Here is a 22,542-nt window from a genome sequence, read left to right on the forward strand (position 1 = left end):
AACATTTATTTATGTATTTTGTACTCCTTAATGTAAGGGTAACAAAGGGTAACTTTAATTCCTAATGGCATTCTCTGCCAGTCGATCCTGGGTGATGGCGATAACATGTGGTAGGCATAAACAAAAAATATAAACTGTAAGAAAAAAACATACAATATCTACATATAATAATAAAAATAAATTTAAATAATATATACATATATAATAAAAATATAATATATAAAAATAAATATATACAACATCGTGAGTTAAGGAAAGTTGAAAGACTCAAGTATTGAATTATCAAAGTTGTAAATGATATGTTTCATTGCGAATTATAACTGTATGAACAAGATGTGTTATGGAGTTCTCATTGCTGCTTTTTCTTCATAAACATCGTTCGAAGCGGTGTTAGGTTATTAACAAAAAAAATCTATATGGACACTGTGTTGCTACCCCACAAGATTAAATTGAAACGTTTAATATACATTGTGATAATACACATCGTATGTGTTGTAATCAATATAAATAATCTATGTTCTGTATATATATATATACAGAATATTATCAGTTTTGAGACTTTATAAGGCACATAACGAAAGAGTATAAATTAAAATGATATGTGCATACATGAGTGGTCCAACTGGTTACGAACGTAAATACTGTAAGTGATTTTATCATGTTATATCTCCTACAATTAGCCTGACTTATGACAAGAACGCTAACTGTTCATAATTTATCTGATCACTAGTTACTTAAGGAATGAAAAAGAACGAAAGTAACAATTTGCATTTTATTGTAGGCATTAAACAAATATGTAGACGATATAACTGAATAGTACTGTGAGAATCACTATGTCTGGCACAGATCTGTGTCTATAGCTAAGGCTGTAAGTACTATAAGTAGGTAATTTAATTATTTATCATACTAATACATGACAATAGCAATAAATAACGTTACATTTCAAGATTATTTTTCCTACCACTACCCTTCCAGGAAAAACGAAGCATTTAATATTCGGTAACTTTTCTTATACCTTTTAATTTAGCCAAAAATATTCAACTCATTGTCATAATAATTATGTTTACGTATATAAAATTAATGGGACATGTTTAATGTAAGTGACGTGAACGTTTGCTAGTAAGGCGTGACATGTTCAAACGTATTTGCATATCACCTTGACGTAAGTTCGCCAGTATTATCATAATCTCGGCGACGCTTCGTTAAACACATAACCCACTTGCTCACTATTCATATTAAGACAATTAGCACCAAAAACTGAAAGGACACGCGCTTATGCTATTTTTCTACACTAATATTATAAAGAGGAAAACTTTGTTTGTTTGTTTGGTTGTAATGAATAGGATCAAAAACTACTGGACTGATTTTAAAAATTCTTTCACCATTCGAAAGCTACATTGTCTACGAGTAACATAGGCTATATTTTATATAAAATATATTTGATAAATAGATTTTGAGGCGGTACAAAGTTTGCCGGGTCAGCTAGTAAAAATATATAGAAGTAACAAGCAAGCAGTCTATTTGATGGTAAGTGGCTACTGCCGCGTTTTGACATCTGTAATCAACTCAAGATAAAATAAGAGTCCTACCTTAGGTCGGCTACAGATGCTACTCCTGAGGATTAAGTTCGAACGTCGCCGACAAGTATGTCTCCCTTCCTATACGGTTCAAACCAGAATACAACAGTGCTTAACATTTCTGTTATTAGGCAGAAATCAATGTGGCGGTGGTGCTCCCGGAGTCAAACCACAAAGGGTGGTAGGACCACCTCCTTCGCGTTTCGCTACTTTGCTATCATTCCTCCCGGTAACCAGTGTGAGTTATCATTAATATTCTTAAGTCACACATTTTAAATACCTAATAATGAATTCCAGTACCACTTCTGTGGGTGAAGTGCCCACATACTTCCTATATATCTGACTTCAACTTTATAGTTATAAGGTTTTATTTACTATATTTTACAAGGAAATATCGATAAGTAAGTAATATTTCGGCGCCATGAATGCGTTTGTTCTTCGAATTTTAAAGTTATCACTTGATTATTAAGCCATTTTATTACGCATAGTCTATTCCCGCGGTTGGTGTAATCAAGTAGGCATTATGTCGGACATAGTTTTACGAAGCTGTCATAGCTTATGTTAGTAATGAAATAATTCAAAATAATGATTGCTGGGTATTGCTAATCAATTGTAGACTGGAAGTTTCTAAATTCTAAATAGAACTGTATACTTGAGGTAGGCTACATAATCTTTTCCTGAAAGCTTAAGTTAGACCTTAAAATCGTGTTTAAATTGTTGTTATATGTTGAAGGACTTTTCTTCCCTTGACTGAAAGAAAAATCTGGCGTTAAGTATTTTTTTCTACAATAATTCTAATTTGGATTCAACGTTTACGAAAATATAGAGAGTAGACACAATTCCATAAATTTTAAAGATTTACGCAGTAAAAGAAGCATTTGAAGAAGTTATCTCTAATAATTTCTGTTAAAAAAATGACGTGTGACAGGCTATTCCCGGGGGCATACTAATTGTGATCCAAAAATATGTGCATGTGGACATAAAAATAAAAATATTTCATAAGTTCTAAAGCGATAAGAGAATACTGAATGATTGTCGTATTATTATTATCACGTGTAATCCTTCCTAATAATTGTATAATCCCTTAATTTGTCATTCGATTAATATGGTAAAGAATTTTCTTTGTCAGATATCGGATTATAGATTAGTTATTATAAATAGGCACTTCCGGCGACCTTATTACGCATATCTAATAAATCCATCATAAGCATACTTAACACCAGATATAGTTAATGACGCGTATGACAGACATTTTCATGCGAATTGAGTGATTTCGCAAAATACTTGCTTAATTACCTTCGATTACCGTCAATTCGATAAACACCATTGCATTTATTTGAAAGAGTGTTTTATATATGTTTATGTTTTTATATATTCAGGTACTTTTTGTCCCGAATTTTCAGAATCACAGCAATGCGTGGCTAGATTCATCAGGTGTAAAGTAATATACCTATGTACCTAGTCAATAATAATAATCAAAAAATTAATTGCCCTTTCAAACAGGATTTGACAGTCTGACGGAAGGCGACGCCGCAGTCGAATTTATATACTTTCTAGCCTTTACCACTTATTATGTGTATTTTTACTGCATGCTTTCATATTTGTATGTACCTACTTAGTACAGGTAATAGCGTATTGCTATAAGTTGACGAAAATGCACTGACTATACTTACAATAGGCACTTATCACTATGATACAGATCTAAAAAACACACTGGAAAAAAAGTATTTCCACGCTTAAAATAGTAGGTATTTATCAATACGATACATATAACATACGTAAAATAGTATTTCCTCACTCAAAATCAGCGCAAATATAAAGAGCCGGTAAAAGTCGTAATCGGTACCGGCTACCTGACTAGCTTATTTATTAAGGTTCTCTGAATTATTCAGCATCGCTATTGAATGAGGGAACGATTCATAACATAAAATCAATCCTCGTTTGTGAATGTGATTGAAATTGGGTTAGCTTCATTTGGTTATATTCCGAATAGACGTCTCATTAGGGATGGCGATTCTTTCCGAAAAACATCGATTCCTGAATCGATTCGAATTGAAGTGCAAAAAATCGATTCACAAAAATATTCAGGCCCAAAGAATCGATCCTCCAAAAATCGATCTTTGATCTTTTCAGCTAAATAGGGCGAAGATGGCGAAAAAAATGTCATCAGGACCAAAATAACACTGAAATACGTATCTGTCAGCAAAAAATGTCTGTAACATTTAACCAACTTCGTAAAGATCGACTTTATAGGATTCGATTTTATAGGATAAAAGATCGATTCACTGAATTGATACATTACTGGATTACTCAATCGATCGATTACAATGATCGATTTTTTGGCTTAAAAGATCGATTCTTCGATTAATCGATCTCAGATCGCCATCCCTACGTCTAATAATCACCTGAATTGTATTGCGACGGTATGTAAATAGCTGGCGGCTTGTGAATTAGTAATCAAATAGAGTTATTACTGTGTTCATTTGATGTACGAAATATTTTCATTACTATTGCTCTTGTAAATATTGATATATTTTGACATAATACCGCCCAAAATGGGACGAGTGGTAATCAATTTACACCCGCGATTACAAATAGAGAGATATTGAATAACTGGTTTTTACTCTTTTAATACAAAGATATAAACTTGAAAATTTCGAACTTTTTTTTTTTTTTTTTTTTTTTTTTTATAATATAGGAGTAGCAGACGAGCATACAGTCCACCTGATGGTAAGTGGCTACTGCCGCCCATGGACATTTGTAATCAACCCCAGATAGGATTAGATATTCCTACCTGAGGTCGGCCACAGATGCGCCGCTACCCCTGAGGACTAAGCTGGAACGCCTCGGAAAAGTCTGTCTCCCTTACCACACCCTTCAAACCGGAACACAGCAGCACCTAACACTGCAGTTATTAGGTAGAAATAGGTGTGGCGGTGGTGCCGCCGGAGTCGAACCACAATGGGTTCTACCACCTTGACCTACTAGAAATTGTCAAATTTTGATCTTTGGTATGCAAGAAATGGATAGATAAATTGTCAACAGCGGTCGTAATTATTATCAATAGAGGTCTAGTTAAGTGATGTATGTCAGTAAGATATTGCTAAGCGAAAAAAATATATGTTCTAAACAAAAATAAATGACGCCTAAGGCAAGGCAACCAGACTTGTCTCCCAAGCGAAACTAGAAATTATTTTCTACGTAACAACTACGTTCTATGTACAACAAACCCACCTTAGGCAAGGCAGCGAGGCATTGCTGCTTGACGTCCCACACGAGCTGGTCGCGCGGGAACTGCAAGCTCTTCTGCACGTTCAGCTCCGGCACGTGCACGCGCACCAGCAGCCAGCCCTCGCCCTCCGAGCACTCGCCCTCCATTACGCTACGCCATCTGTTGACAAATTTACAAACGTTGACGTTTTAACGTGTTTTATCTCATATTATCGTGTCACAATGTTAGATACCGTACTCCTCCAAAACGACTTTACCGATTTTTACCAAATTTTGTATGCATTTTCAGTAGGTCTAAGAATCGGCTTGTCATGATTTCCGAATTTCATAATTATTTTTAAACTATTTTATAATAAAACTTTATAGGCATAGAGTATCCGATCTGATAATTGTGACATGTCGAATTAAGAAAAGAAAAATGGTTGTCACTGACAGTGTTTAAAAATGGTAGGTAGTTGGGACGGGAGACAAATACATTATGGTGACTAGAATAAATATAAATAATATATTGTGTTAAAATGTGGAATAAAGCAAACCAGGAAATGTTAATTAAAGACAGAAGTAATGTCGGAATTAAGATGGTGTTAGATAAATGTATTAGTGGAATCTGATGTGATCATTGAATAAATATGTAATACTACAAACGAGACGTTACTTTTACAGGCTACTATCTATTTTTCATACCCCTAAGTGATAAGGGTTATTCACCCTTAACATTTTTTTATCTATATGGCAACACAACGTTCGCCGGGTCAGCTAGTTTATTTATATATTTATTGTAACACAAACATAAGGTTATAGTAAAACAGGGCAAACTTAATGCCTGATGGCATTCTCTACCAGTCAATCTTTGGGGAATGGTGAACATTTGCGGCAGGTGTTGAATACATAATCATTATAATACACTAAGCATAAATAAATAATATATATTATACAGACAAACAAACATAAATATGTTTAAAATATACATATAATATATAATTATACATATAAGTGATAAGATGAAAAAAATAAGCTTTATTTATCAGATGAGGTGCTCAGATGCTCTCGGACAAGTTTTTTGAAAAAGGCTTTCCTGATGGTTTTAATACGTCATGTTTTGAGAAAAGTTTGTATTTAGGGTTTTCATTATGCGTTTTATTTCCATTTAGTATTTCGCTACCGAGGCTGTAGGTAAGAAAGCCCGTTCATAATTTTTTTTATTTAATTTTATACTACTTTCGTAAATAAGTAATTTTAAAATAATATCGCGATGATTGTCGATTGAAATTAGGTTAGTACTTGTTTTATAATACCATAGAAATTTGCAGTATGCTATTATAATAACGAAATGAATTTCGTTATTGTTGCAGATATATTAAACGTAGTTATATTTATTTTGAAAATAAATTACAATTACATTTTTCACAAAAATCTAGATAAAAGTCTAATTTAAGATCATTCGTAGCTATGTCCAACTACTTATAGCACGTGAGTTTTAAAAGGAAATTAAAAAGAGGCGTGTTTTAATTAAGGTTTTACTCTCCTAAGGATTTAAGTGTCAGTCTCGGGATTTATGCCTTTCGACTGCTTTGGAATTATCTAGCGACGGTAATGAACGAAAACGGGTTGAAAAGGGTTCTGTACAGTTTTATGGCACATTAAAAGCACCTACTTACTAATATAGGTAGGTATAGTTCGTTGCCTCAGCTTAAGAGGTACTAAATTGAAAGATTATACGATATTTATTACAAAACAAAAACGTTAGTTTCCTTACGGTATAAATTTGTGGGATACTTTAATCAAAATTCATGTTCAAACGATAAAAAACATCGTAAAACTGTAAAACTCATAGCTTTATTGCCTCGCGTTTCACGTATAGTAAAACGCGGGAAAAATGGCCGCGTAAATTTTGTTTCTATCTGTGCGCTTGTAGATAATATGATATTTATTCTGTGCTCGTAAGGGTAGCGCGAATGCATCGGCGGCGGCGCGTCCGGTTGTAGTTCTGTGAAGTTGGCATTACGAATTCAATAGACAGTGGCGCCAACTTATCGCGCCTTCTAGAAACAATCGCGGGGACTCGTAAATTAAACATGGCGTTCGGAATTCACCTTGTTAAGGATAAAAGCTCAGATATAAGACGTGATATTTTAAGCCCCGGTGCGAGTGAAACAGATATAGGCCAGACATTTGTTAGAAAAAGACAGCAGAGGAAAATTTCACTTCCATAACTTCGTTATTGGGGAATTTACGTCTCGGATTTAAAAAGGGAAGTTATAGGTACGAACCTGAATACTAAATGTCGGGATGGAATTTATTAAGTGACAGACGAAAATATTAAAAATAGCTATATTCAAATGCAGATATATAACTGTATTCAAATGCAGATAAACAATAGTTATTTTTAAATAAATCGTTACTATAACAAAAAAAAAAGTAATTAGTAAGACTTATTTTTACTACTAACTATTCTGACAAATTCCGATTATGTGAGAGCCATACATTTAGAACGCCTTATCGGCATATTAAATTTTTGGTGCTTTCTTTTGACTATGTACCTATATATTGTAACCAAAAAATTACTAAATAAAGATTATGAATTATGAATTATATAGTTTTGTTCACCTTAACATTACACTTTAAGTTGTAGTAAGATTTCAAGCACCGTAAAGTTTATCTAAATGACACAGTAAACGTGTATGTAGGAAGCTTCAAAAGATAACTTATCTACATTATCATGAAAGGATATCGAAATGCGATAATCGTATGGTGTTTTTATCGGTCATGTTTAAAAAGCGTCTGTGTGTATGTGAGTATGTCCTACAAGTGTTAAAATGAAAATAACTTTGTATCAGCTTATATTTGATATCGGCTTAAGTGTGATGAATACAATAATGTTAGAGAGTGAGCGATATATAGTCTAATTCCGTTAAATGCGTTAATTAAAATCGTGAATTAAGTTTAACATGTTTTTATTTAAATTGTCTTACCATCGTATATGTAAGTGTCAACGTCGCCTATGCACATGATATTTGCAATCAATTCGAATTAAGCTACGAGTACTACTTAAGGGGAAGTAATGTTATTACCCCGTATTGAACTCAGAGCAAAGGATTAGCGCATTGTTAAGTTAACATCCCCATGATAGGATTGATAAAGTTCTAATTATTTATGAACAATGCCACACAATTCGTGCCTCATAACTGTTAATGGTTCTAAGTAGTTCTAGGTAAGGCGTTTAACCACTGGGTCAATCTCGGATGCTGACCTCTATACTTGTTGTCAGCAGCAGAGGAACAAGGGCGTTATTTAAGATCAATTGTGCTGCATGATAATATAACAAAAAGAAGATCTCAAATAAGCCTTCAAATACTTTAAACCAAAACAAGTGATACTGTCATATCGCTATGGAGTAGTCGCTATGGACCACCTTTGACGATCGACTTTGATATACAAACACAAATATATTTAATTAGATACAAGCGCATTGAAGTGTGATGTGTTTTCCAACGTGACTGGTGTCTCGGAACGACAGGTGGATTAAGTTTCATAACTTCAAAGTCACGAAGTCACCCTATATGACTTTTAATATTAAGATCTAAGAGGTTAGAATTGCTTGCATTCGGTGTCGCGGTGAAAGAAGCTAACTCTCCATTGGATAGAAAGACAAACATTAATATCGGGTTATTGGATACCTTATTGTTTCAGGTTTCTAGTGGAAGTTTAAAAGAAAGTTTTCATTTTTATCATTTGATGGCAGTAAACAAAACTTTATTTTTAGTATATTTTTTGCATGGAGTATACTACTATTTGTTTAAGCCTGATGTATTTAAAATGTATTAGGTTAGGCATTGAAGTGATCTGCATTTGATTATAAGCTGACTGCATGAAAATTGCAGTTTGAATGCAGTTCAAAACCAATTGAGTGCGCAGTCTGTAACTGCACTTATGCTGCAGTTCAAATTCACTTAATAATAATATCGACCGTGACTTGTTTGGTGTAAATGACAATGAATTAGAAATATTCTCTTTAGTGTCTCACTTATGTATAAACACATTATCATGCTATACCTTAAAATCTATTATATAGAGTTGAAGACAAACATTTAGGTCATTTCTTAGATAACGGAAAGTACTACTGAATAATTGCCAAACTAATAAGTGTATCATAAAGCAATTAGGGTCACGATATCGCTTATTGTTTAGAGGTTTGTCACAGATAGATATCAGGAATACTACTGTTATCTAGTTTTGTTAATGTTATTTATCTAAATTCAATTTTGATTACATATAAAATTAAAACACCTGATATATTGATGAAGTAACAATTTGATTCCGTTAATAATAAATACCTTTACATAAAGATAAAGAAGAAATATTATTTGCTGGTTCTTTTATTTTTAGAGTAAAGAAATTGAATTACTTGATAAGTAAAAGATCCAATTTAGTTAAGCTGTCTTGAGGAAAACATTCCAATTTGTTTTTGTACATTATCGTAACTGCCTATTAAGATATTAATACAAAGTCCATAGAACTGCAATTCCACCAAATATCGATACATCTGATATTTGTTAACGTAACGTGTGTAACGATCTGTTAAACGTAAGTACGTTCTTGCCACGAACGTGCAATATGTGCAATATGACATGGGGCTCCTTTAAAAAAGGTGCAAAATGAGCTCTTTCAAAGCCGGCGATGCATTGGCGACTCCTCTGGTGTTGCAAATGTTCATAGGCGACGTTGACTACGTTCCATCAGGTAGCACGTCTGCTTTATCGTCAGGCTCAAATATATAAAAAAGTATATCTAGTTTACACGTAAACAAAACCCTTAGGACCCTAATAGAGCAGCTCTAATTTGTTGCTATAAGGAAGAAATAAAGAAATATGTTTTTTATAACATAGAAGTAGTAGACCAGCATGCAGCTTACCTGATGGTTAGTGGCTACTGTTGCCTGTAGATAATATTAGATTCTACACTATTCTTGAGGACAAAGCTGGAACGCCTCAGAAAAGCATCAAACCGGAATAAAGTAGGGCTCAACGCTGCTGTTATAAACCAGAAATAGATATGGCCCTGGTGCCGCCGGTGTGGAACCATAAGGGGCTCTACCACCTTCCACAATTTTGTGAAAGTATCACCGACGCTGAACATCAAAGACTTCTACTAGCTTGAAGTTTAGTTACAAATTCATTCACAGTGCTCTAAAGTAAATTCTAGAACGTTGAACGTCCCAAATGACCGATTATATTGATTAATTGTGATGGATTTATGCGAATTCGTGCTACGGGCATAACAGTGTAAAGTTACGAAGTACTCTCAAGTTTATATCGGTTTTAATGCGCTAATCTTTAGTCTTGGATAGCGATGCCAAGGTTGAATAGATAAATCGATTTTCACTTAGGTACACGTTACGTAGTATCTACTATGTATCTTGGTTCTTTTATATGGAGTAAAAGGAGCGAACCGGCATGTAAAATTTCCGATAATAGTTTGCCGCTACAGCCAATGAATTGTATTTGAAATGATATAGGATAAATGTCTGTCCTGAGATTCGCTATACTCTGTGAACTAAATTAGAGATTTTTGAGTAAATTTATCTTTTACAGACTTCAAACTAGAACATAGCAGCGCATAACATAGATGTTATTAGGCTAAAGTATATTGCCCTAAAGTGAAACCGCGTAGGGTTCTACTTAAGGTACTTACTTACGGTAGTTTACATTGAACAGTCATACAGATTAAAGTAAAAGATAACAAAATTTCGTCTCCGAATAATACTAACTATACCACCCACAAATACGGATCACACAACACAATATCACGAAGGCATTATGAGTCGCCGATCGCGTTTCGACTCCACCTGTATTTGTTTACGCCTACAAGTGTCACGAAAACACTGTGTTAAGCAACTATTTTAGTTAGAAAACGACTATGGCACACCTATCACTTGCAAATAAATGGTTACTTTCTTTAGATTACAAAATAATTTTAAGTTTTCCACCCACCCGCAGTTTAGCGGCATGGAAGAGTTAATTATCATATGAGAACTTTATCTAATAAATACTGGTTAAATAGGGTAGTATACTTATAACAACCTTATAAGCAGACGGAGTCTCCAATAGTAACAATGGATAAAATCAGTCAACTTGTACGTAAGTGATCAATGCGATCTATGGACTTCTGTGATCGACCTTAAATGAGTAAAGTTCTACCTGAGTAAGTTGGAATCCTTTAGTGCTCCTCCCTTACCAGTTTCGAAACATTAAACGTTATTTTATAGAAGTCACAATATAAGTCATTTGGTTATAAGTCATTAAAAAAACAACCGGAATACATAAACTCATCCAATAAACACCGTTTCAACACTTACCTAATTGGACTATTTTTATCAGCGCGCGTGTAGTCACCTCGTTCCAAATGAGGTTTAAACTTATTTGCTCATTATCTTGACGAGTTTCATAATTCCATGTTGCTGAAGTGCATTTAGTCAAAACGATACGACCACGACATTGAACCTTGAGAACTATGATCGTTTCGTAAACGTTGGTAGTGAATGCACGTATAGGATAATCACGCAATAAAATTCTTACGGAAGTAGAAAATTATATTAGTATTAACTAATCCAAAGTAAGTAATTGATGAGAAGTAGGAACCCAATATCAGCATTTTAGTAGTTAATAATTATAAGTATATAATTGGTGAAATTTAAGATTTATTTATTTTATTTGCACTTTTCCTGTTCAAGATACGAATGAATGGGCATCTTCTAGGAAAGTGTGATTCACCCTTTTACGCACCTATTTCACCATCAAGTGAAATTGTAGTTAAACGCAATATTGGTAGGCATATAAAATTGTATCAACATATCAATGTGCAAAAGGCGAATATAATGTCCAACGGTATTTACTTTCATTTCTAACTATGCCACCGCTAGTCAAACTTAGATGAAATCGGAAAACAACTAACAATAGATACACGACACTTGTATGCTAATTTTAAACCTGTTTATATCCATGTGAAAAATAATAAACGTAATTAGTCGTGAAGCCGTCGTCATCGTGAGGACTGAAGGTTCTCGCAATTAACCTGTTTCCAGTCATCTGAGCTCGTCCTTGCGAACGAAAAAGTAAGCAAGCCTCCTACTGCCGCATATTTTAATATTAATCATAATTGTACACCGGATGCAATGATTAAATCTTATACAAAAAATAATCATTACAATACAAATAAATTAATGCAGCGATGTTGTTGAACAACGTCCTCGATGTTTATAAAATGGTTTAATTTGTTCGTGTACGTTAGGCTTACGTGGCAATGACAAACAATAAGAGTAAAAGATCGGTTTAAGACGCGAACGACACCGTTTACTGGAATAATGTTTCATTTAACAATGAGAATGATTTAGGCAATAGTCAAGAGCGGATTAGTAGGCTATTGTCTTGTAGTGGTACCGCGCTCTTTGCGCATATTCTTTGATAATTAACTTCACTGAGAGAAATGATACAGAATTGAAACATATCAATTTCCTTTCAGTTTAGTTTCACTTAAATGTTTGCTTTCCTTGATATAGTAAATGACAATTCATTTCCACTAAAGACATTATTAGTTACCTTAGAGACAACTGGGGTAAATTGATAGAATCCCAAAACATATATCCCTAACAAAATATATCTATTTAGAAATCCGTCAATAATCGTAGCTGCATCTATCACTTTTTACTTTTAACGAAAGCTATACACCTCAACTACAAGTTCCAGCGGTTTGGTTATCGTCTGGCTAGCGTTGCTCGTCGCTTGGTAAATATTTGAATCGCTGTTCAAACGATCTAAGTGCAGCGCTAAGTGTGCGTTGCATAACGTTTGTGGATTATGGAATCAGATGGTGGTGTGCTGAGATCTTCTTAATGGATATCAGAACGCAGAGATCCCTCTATGCTAGCATTTTAGGTTTTCTGCCTACAACGATCGGGGAAGTGTGATTAAGGTTTAATGGATAAATGTAGGCAGAAGATGAAAAAGCTTGGTTCTAGTCCATTTTAGGTCAAAATCCCCTGGAATTAGAAGATATCTGAAGCACATTTTATACCGTTAATGTCGATTAGAGCTATGTTGGAAAAGTCTGATTGACATCGGCAGAAGACGAAATGCTTAAACGCAACTCTTTTATGTCCCAATAACGGTTTTACGGGTTTGGGATGACATGACAGTTTTGAATTCGTTTACTTAAACAGTGATCTTCAGTTGATTTTTCACTCTGATGGGCGTTATCCTCAGCTGAAATAGGAATTTAGAGACCTGTTTATAAGTTTCACCGTTCCTATGTGTGTGCTTATGTGTTCAAAGTGCCACAACACGAATGGAGCTTTGAATCTATAAATCGTTCTTTTGTGTTTAATTCATACTGTCTATTCGGTTACCGAGCCCACGATTACAATGCGGCCTCCTTCACTAAGTACCCGTAATATGTTATGTAACGTTGGCTCCGTTGCCAATAAACCCGACGTCCGGATGAATGCATTGGGGTACTGGTGTTGAATTATTGATTAAGTAAGTTTCTGTAACAAAAACAAACGAAGGATCTTATTGATCACTTCTTGTTCCTTCGGCACGTCTCGTTTTTCCTTAATTTAGAGAATTACTTATATTTTTGATATAACGTTGAATAATACCCAAGTTTATCCAGAATCTGATTTAAAAGAAGCTTAAAAGAAATCGGATATAGAAAATTACGTTTCTAAGTATATTTTTCGTTGAAATTGTCTTCAATTTCAATTAGAAAAGAACTACCTGAAATTCTTTGTTAAAGCAGATAATTTATAAGTTCACAAGTAATTTTGTCTTGTCAGCGGGTTAGCGTGGGTTCGCTCCGCCCAGTGGCGCAACTTAAGTTTCAATGTTCTTCCTAAACACGCTATATAATACAGTTATAAAATTATTATCAAATAAAAATCCCGACTCCTTAAGAATGACATCACTTTCACAATTAAGGCGAATCATCAAGCCGTTTGGGTTTCAGGGCGTGCCTCATAATGAGATATACAAACACCCGAAAAATATCCCCCTCCTTTATCGGGTACAAACTTATTAGATTTGCCACCTCCCAAAAATTTCCACCCATGTTTCTTCACCCATTTCCGACCCATCCACTCGAAAGTATTGTAATAAGACTCCATAAATAAAACAAGACAATATGCCATTATCATAAAAACGACAGCTGAACGATATAAATATTAATACAATTATGATAATATCAAATTTCGAAAACAGCAAAAACGCACATGGAAACTTAAAACTTGACCGTGAACAAGTGACCTCAAGATTCGCATCGAGTTTTAAATATTCACGAGATCGAAATGGCAAATGTGCATAATATAACACTTTTGCGTGATTCACACAAGCTTGATGTTACTAACGATCACCACAAATTAGCTTTTACTTTTTATGACAGTGTTAATAGACTGAACAAATTAAACAGGAGGTCAAATGTCTGCATTTCACGAATTTACTACAAGTCTACGAGTATTAGTTATGGAAATATTTGTTTTGTATGAAATAGAAAGTACTGGTGACGACTTTATCTTTATTTAATGATATTAAATTACGATATATTCAAATAGATATCGATGATGTTTGAAGAGAGCGTTCATTTTATTTACGCATTTTCTACTGTGCGTTCAGCAGTAGTGTTGTACTCGTGCATTCTAAGTATTACTACATTTGAGTACTCCATGTAACTCCAGTCCGTATACGTCATAACCATAAGTATGTGACTGTGCTGAATACGGGTTACACCAATACCTGCTAAACATTCATTGAACTTATTTCGTTTAGCTAAGTCCATCGTCGACCAGCTTCAGTGAAGTACATAGCGTCATTCATAGCATTTATCAATAAGCAGTCATCGTTTATGAACGCATCACCTATAAGACGGATGACGACAATTCGTCAACGGTTTGCAATTCTACTATAAAGTGTATTTAGTTACACGTGTATAATTCCTATACCTGTGAGCTATATTCACTTCACTGAAAGGGAAGGTTAGGCACACGATAGCAAAAACACGTAACTTGATACACGTATAGTGTTACAAGCAGAGTCAGCTGCCGGTACGCAGTTCTAATCGCTCGGAAAGGCAGTCAACTGCAAACTTATAAAGGAGTCTGATATTTTGAACTGCTCTGTTCGCCCAAATTAAACTTGAAACCATTTTTCATTTTAAAGATTTTCTCCCAATGGATTTACGGTGCAGAAATGCTGATTTGACACTTTATGGAACTACTCAATGGATTTACTGTAATAAAATCTACAATTTTGTGGATACAGTTATTGAGTACAGGGAATCAAATATTTCCTAAACAAATAGTTTATGCCGTTGGATTTCCTATAGCTACTGACTATCTACAAACTTGCTCCAAGCTAAATGGGGTAGAGGAATTTTTTATAGTGAATTCGAGTTTATCACTATGAATATTTTAATAGAGCGTGAACCTAAAACATAAACCTGTAATCAGATCACTGCATCTAGACCAATTCCATTACTTCCAGAAGAATTGATTTGTGTAACACATTACATATTAATGTCACAGCCTTGTTCTACATGTCGTGTTACAGTTCTTAGACGCTGGAGTTCTCACGATTGACAGGTACTTAAGTACACCTTAGCCTTTCTTTCCATTAATCGAAATTATCGTGCATGACCTGATTTGTACTAAGACTGGTATTTATAGAATCCATCGCATTTATTTTTTTAAATTTGGACACGGGACTTTTAAATTTGTAGGAAGGTGGTTTTAGTAACTGCTATTCAATGATAACATCTTGATGTATCTCGTAAATCAAGTATGATCTACCAAAGCGGCTGGTATGCAAGTTTTTGCTGCAGGTCTTAATCCTCTAGGACAGCAACTGTCAACTTTAGGTAGTAGGTACTCTTGTTCTAGTTGGATTTAGACTTGGATACGCATAACAATCAGCAGTGGTTATTTACCATGAAGTGTCACGTAAAAATATTTTTGAAGCGATTGACAAACAAAAAAGCAAGGAAACAAAAATACCGTGGATGAAAGCGCATCAAAGTTAATTAAGACCACCATTCCACTGTTACGTCATTATCACGAGCCCGCTAACCTCGCCGTGGACATAATAATTATGAAATTTGAGAATTTAAGGCTTTATAGCAGTTGGTTATAAAAGCAACTAATAGTGCGTAGGTAGAGCGAAACGTTAAAACCAATAGAGTGGTTTAGTAAAGATTTTTATGGTAATTAACACTGCATTTATAACTAAGCGTGAAAAACCTAACACTCATAATGGTTTCTATGAATACATAGAAACACATTCACATATCCGAATTTACTTATATACAGAAAAATATCACAATTTAGGTTTTTGCTTTGTCGATTCTAAAGACATAAGTGATTAAAATTAAGAATTAAGAGAAGATTAACGTAAGTAAGTGATTTAGACAGATATAGATGAGGCGTATGATAAAAGAGCCACTCTGTATCCATTCAACAGCCCCTACAAGTTTCCTACTGCGTATAGATGATATCTAGAAGGTAGGGATTTTATTTTGGTAACCGCAGTAATGGCTAGCTCAGCAAAAATACTGATACCAATCTCTTGAATTTAATCCCTTAATCGCCTCCTACGTTCACTAATCTTGCATCCAGGAAAAGAAAATCTTTTTATAATCCAATATTTAATAAAAGGTGATGACTACTTTATAAAATAGAGGAGCTACTAGATAGATACTAGGTATTCATGTACCTCGTGTGTCTACGGATATTTGCTTCAGAACTTCAGTGTCACAAAAACGCTCTTTGCAATGACATTTTTTTCCTTTTTACTCGATTGTGGAGAGTTGTGTTTTTCAAGCGTGTGCATGAATGTATGTCTTATTCTTTGACTTCTCTACAACCCAAAAGACTTGATGAATTTCAACATATGACGTTTCATAGGTTCAGTACCCTTAGTATGAGTTTTTACGTTTTTACAAAAGTGACTGTTTTTGTATTTGTTTACGTATTTGCTAATACACTTCCAATCAGCGCCCCTAGTGGACTGTATCAGAACTGATTGGAAATTTATGGGAAATACGTAAACAACAACAGTCATTTTTGGAAAAACGCAAAAACTAAGGGTACAGGAAGTAACATAGGTTATATTTTTAAACAGTCTGGTTTTTTGTTTTTATAGTAACCCTCTATTCAAAAGAAACATTTCTGGAATTGCCCAGAAGAAAGCTCGTACCACGTCTTACGGTAAACAAACATGATAGCCGTACTATTGACCGCCTCTAGTCCCGTTCAATCCAATTCATGGTCGAGTTGTCATGGTCTTATTACGCAATTTTACTACTAACTTCTACAGAATTTCACATTAAAATGATGGCTACGTTTACAACCCACGTGGCGGTCACTGTACTGGCCTGTTACAAGTGTAAATGAATGTGGAATGCGTTAATTATTACAAATTGGTTTAACTATAGTTTAACTTTTTTTACTACTACCGCTAAAAATAGCTCAATAGCTTGGTATTAAAACATCATAAAAAATACGAATTGTGAGTAATTTTACAAGCATTTTTCCAATGCAATAATCTGTAATGTATTCTCTAAAGTGCATACATTCGTAAACTGGTACATACACATTATTCTACATTAAATTTTAAGTATTTTTGTCTGTTGGTATTTGTTAGATTAAACAACAAAAACGTGAGAAAAGGTACGCTTAGTCTATTTGATAAATTGTTCTTGCAACAATGCTCCGTAATGCAGCAATTGTAATTATTGGGCGCTAACGCAAACGTTATGTCGGAGGTTAAAAGATATTACTCAAAATAACTGATGTTTTTGTAGACTGAAACCTATTAGTCTTAAAAGTGACTGAAGAGCCCCGTGCAGCGGTCACTTAGTGAGTCTGTCATGTACTGAGTTCAGAGGTAAATCAAATAAGCAGACTTAAATCCTGAATTTTCTTTCTGTTCTCTGTCAGGCTACTTGCATGCTTGCTTTTATGTATGAGGTAGAGAAGGAACCAAAATAGCGTCCTACAGTGGCGACCAAAGTTATTTAGATATATGTGCAGTATTATACTTCTTATAGTTCTAATCTAATTAGATTCCAAAAAATTACGAAACATTTCGGTATATTTTTTACTACCCACACATTAATTTATCTCATAAATAGCAACAAGTACGAGATTAGAACAGCAAAATAATCCAAGATAACGAATAGCTATGAAAATCTTCAGTTAAATAGCAACAAAAAATATATCTTTGAAGGTACCGAGCGTTAAAATTGTTACGTCAACATTGTGTACAGCTGGAGTGTCGTACACTCGCACAGAACGTTGTTTGTAAAAATATAAAATAATTTTGAGCTTTAGCATATTTAATAACAAGAAAATATACATTTAAAGATACCGCGCGTTAAAATTATTACAATATGCAGTAATGTTATTTTAGAAAAAAACTTTGAAATTTAATACGCGTTAAAATTCTTAAATCTAAATATTCATTTATGAATCACTAGCATCTAATCGCCTATAACGTTGTTTGTTACATTGTAATAGAGACAATTTGTGAATTACCAATACCCAGAAGTAAAATAAAGCATTAAATGTACCGTGCGTTAAAATCGTTACGTCAACTTATACGACCGGAGTGACGTACACTCGCACGGAACGTCGTTATAATTTACATCCATTTTTAGCACTCCAATAACTAGTAATTATTGCAAATTGAGTATTACGTGTCGCGGAAGCGGTCTAATTTGTAGCTCTTTCAGAATTGCATGACTGCCGCTATTGAACCAATCTAGTTTGTCTACGAAAACAATTCATTTAATCACGCGTTAATTATCTGGTTTTTAAGACAACAAATTACACGATTACGTGTGAAAGACGATTAAAAAACTAAATTCTCTTGTATAATATACTTGTATTTAGTGTGTTTCACACAAGACAAATTATCGACGTGTTAATATAAAGAACAATCAAGAACGTCTCTCCGTGAACGTTAATGTCGAGTATTATTACGAATCATTCATAATAACATAAGGTACTTTCTCTGATGTACGAATTAGTCAAAAGCCTACCTATTATCGTAGAATGAGAATTAAAAAATTAAGAAGACTTGTGAAGTGTAAAATTACAAATGTATTACGCGTATGAAGTCATAAATCCAAGCTAGTTAACTAATAAATAACAACTTTTTGTTAACAGCCTTGAAATAATTGTATCAATAAATCAATCAAAGGCAACCGATCGAAACGGAACGGACATTAAAAGGTATATTATAACAGTTTATTTAACAAATAATCTCTGACGGCGGTAGTTGCTCAAAAGCGTGCATAAGGCCGGCGGTACCTAATTTAGTGCTGGAAACGGAAGCCAACAGGATAGCGGATTTGCGGCGAGGCCTTTGTAGCGGTGGAGACAAAAGCGGAATTTACAAGCTATTAGATAGCCTAAATTTACTAGTCTTGTAACCACAAGAACCACGTACCTAAAAGCTTAGATTTTCGTTACTAAATTTTAGTTTGGACTCTAAAGTGACTTTTAGTTTACTCGAAGTAAAAATAAAATGAAAAATATATTAAAATGCGTTTAACTTATTTTTTAAAGATTATGTAGTTTAGGTAAAACGAATTTATGAAACATACCATTAGATAAAATTGTAATAAACATCAAGAAATTATTTCGTACTTCGATTTGTAGAGCGAAAATTACCTTTGTTATTAAAAAATGAAATTAAGTGCTTTCTTTTAAACTTCTATACTTGACTGTACTCCTAGAGACAAAAAGGCCGGTCCGTTGCCCTGAGAATTCGTACATAGATTGGATCGTGAGGCGTCAATCTCGGGTGAACGCCCTCCGATACCTATCGGCTAACTTATATTTGTCAAGGTGGCCATCTAAGCAATTACTTTTAACCAGGTAGAAATAGAACAAAACAAAATTAATAAATTGTTATGTTTGTAAACATTTATTTGCAAGTATAAAATGTTTGACCATAATCCACAATCTAGATAATAAAAAAGTTTCTCTGGCATATCAAAAACTTTCGCTAATTTATTCACAAATTTACTTGCATTTTCTAAAGTCATATGTGCAAAATTTTAATATTATAACCGATTTTTATTTTAATATGATCGTCTGTAATATCGAGATACTTGCGAGGATTTTGATAAATTTTATTTGAATATAGAAGACGATAGTAAAGGGATAGGGACGAAGAGATAGTAAAACATTCCAGAAAAGTTCCTACTACCGTTACTTTTAACCGATACGAATCTAAGATTATTGCAACGCCTGCAAGCGGATCTTCATACGACAACTAAACTTGTAATGAACACATTACATCAAAATAGTCTTGTAGTAGCACATAGTAAACACAGCTTATATCAATCAGTTTACTTCTAAAACAAAAAAGCTCCGTGAGAATACATTACGTTATTGGAGCAGAAACAAATCCGGTCAATAGAAGCCCTGATACAAATAGGTAACAAATCTCATTGTTAGATGAGAAAATATGCTAGAACCTCTGTATTGCTCACTCAGGATGAATGGCCACAATTCCACTCAGACACTGGTTACAATACGGACCCTATTAAGTCTAAATAAAGCCCATTTCTCAAGTCAATTACGAGTACTGCAAACGACATCTCTGCTTTAGAGCCAATCTATTCAAGCCGATTGTTGTAGAAGATTGAATTATAAAATTAGAGTAATAAATTGCTCGAGATTTACTGTCGTCCAAAACTAAGGAATGACAAATTATTAAATGGAGCCGTTATCTCTGAGCACTCGGTAAGTGCAAACTGTTAATACATCTGTTTGATTTTCTCACATTTATATTAAGAAAAGAAAGAAAGAACTCGTAGCTTGTGAGTTAAAAAGTGTTAAAGGCGTATGAAGTTCACCAATTCGCACTTGGCCGGGTTGGTGGACTATGACTTACTGCTGTGGGATAGTAATGGGTTGACGATAATGCCTAACCATTTCTATTATCCTTTAAATCATAATGTTTTTTTTGCATTTTGTCGTTCTATAGCTACATATATGATTTAAATATGTGCTTTGTTTCGCGCACTTATACGACATGAAACTACACCAAGCAATATATACCTTATCCCAATTAACATTTAAAACCCGCATATCTTCATGGTTCACTAGCCCAGCCCTGCGGCAAACTGGGCCATACCGTCAGCGGCTTCACAACACGACAGGTTAATTTCACGTAGACCTTGTTATGAGCTGTCCAGTCATTGGGGCTCAAGTGATCTGCTGTGTGCTCTGTGGACTCGGTTTATTGAACATGATGTGTTAAGTTAAGAAACATCCAACGATAACTTCTTTGTCGACCCTCGTGGCAGAGCGGTCACCATACGGTCTGACGTGCAGAAGGTTCCGCGTTCGATCCCCAATCAGACAGATATCTAAGTGATGAAATAGGGACCAGAATAGGGCTACGGTATCCCCTGACTGTCGTAAGAGGCGACTAATTGGGGGCTCCGGGGTTGCGGGCGGCGAGAGTGGGAGATCGAACCGTCTAGGAAGCGACCTCTGGAGGGACGGCGGTATGTGTGGTCGCATAGCGTCGTAAACACCAGACGGTGTGGCGAGCCCTGAAGCTCATCTGAGCGGAGCCTGAAGGGGCACGCTGAGGACGGCCAACGGGGGGGTTTTAGTGCGGTAAGAATCCCACATTACCCTGTGTCGCTCTCACGGTACCAGGTACCTATGAAGGTTTCCCCCTCGTGAACAAAAAAAAAAGGTCCGGGTAGTTATTTGTGTATCTTTCTTTGAATCCATGGCACCCATAACCCAAGGAATCCTAGTCAGGGGCCGGGTGTAAGCATAAGCAAGCGTGAAAGAACTTTAAGAACTATTCCATGCCTTGAGCTGAACATTACAAACACACATTACAAAATGGTGGATACCATATACCTTTAAGTAGGTACTTTACATTGCTATCGTAAATAACTGCTCACACTGATTTTTTATTATGTAATAATAAACGTTGCTGGATACCGACCAGGTCTGAAATTATGTTGTAATTGTAACTAATAACTTTGCAATCAATCATTTCATTTATTTAGCAATCGGTCGGCATTGTTATCTACGTAACATTGGTTAAACATTTTTGATAGACATATTCACGAATAGCCTATAGGTAATAGCAAAGAATTGAAAATGGTACTTTTTCGCGACCGCATGTGGAGGTGAAGAGGGCTCCGTGATTTTTCACTCTTATGGTAATTTTGTTATGTGATAGAAATAATTTATAGAAATAATTTGATAGAAGTAATTTTTAAAGTAAGCAAAAAAATACATTAACCATGATACTGAAGCAAAGTTAAAAACCAAATTGAAAAAGTGTATAATTTAAGTAATTTCTAATTTAAAGTAACAGACGATGAGTGTGGTGTATTGGCAATTTATATATGTTAGATTGGTTAGTTATACGGTATAACTCTGAAATATTTTCTATATTAAATTATGGGAACCAAGTCGCGGATAACAACTCGCATTATTAGGTTTATTAGATCGTTAAAAATATATTTGGTAAAGAAAAATAAAGAGCCTATTTCAAAATCGTTGAACCTACCTACGCGTGTATTGCCAAATGAAGCAGCAATAATTAGAATGTGGGTAATAAATAGGCAGTTTTCCGTTCGCTTCCAATTCACAGGCCCTAATACGGCAGGTTGTCATTTGTGTAGTTATAAACGTTATAATAAATGA

At 34.6% G+C, this 22,542-nt stretch overlaps 1 protein-coding gene across 8 annotated transcripts in view; it reads right to left on the bottom strand.

Annotated features, from left to right (window-relative positions):
* The window catches only part of LOC140751664 (SH3 and multiple ankyrin repeat domains protein 3), a 274,179-nt gene that overhangs the window by 117,487 nt on the left and 134,150 nt on the right, over positions 1-22,542 (bottom strand). For all 8 annotated transcript variants that reach the window (XM_073085649.1, XM_073085643.1, XM_073085644.1 and 5 more), the window contains one exon: positions 4,812-4,968. In XM_073085649.1, the coding sequence (XP_072941750.1) occupies positions 4,812-4,955 (144 nt within the window). In that variant the 5' untranslated portion in view covers positions 4,956-4,968. The remainder of the gene's footprint in view (positions 1-4,811; positions 4,969-22,542) is intronic.

Source organism: Epargyreus clarus, unplaced genomic scaffold, assembly GCF_041222505.1.
Source record: "Epargyreus clarus isolate Ecla_fem2 unplaced genomic scaffold, WU_Ecla_fem_2.2 ptg000023l, whole genome shotgun sequence".
NCBI classification, from domain to species: Eukaryota; Metazoa; Arthropoda; class Insecta; order Lepidoptera; family Hesperiidae; genus Epargyreus; species Epargyreus clarus.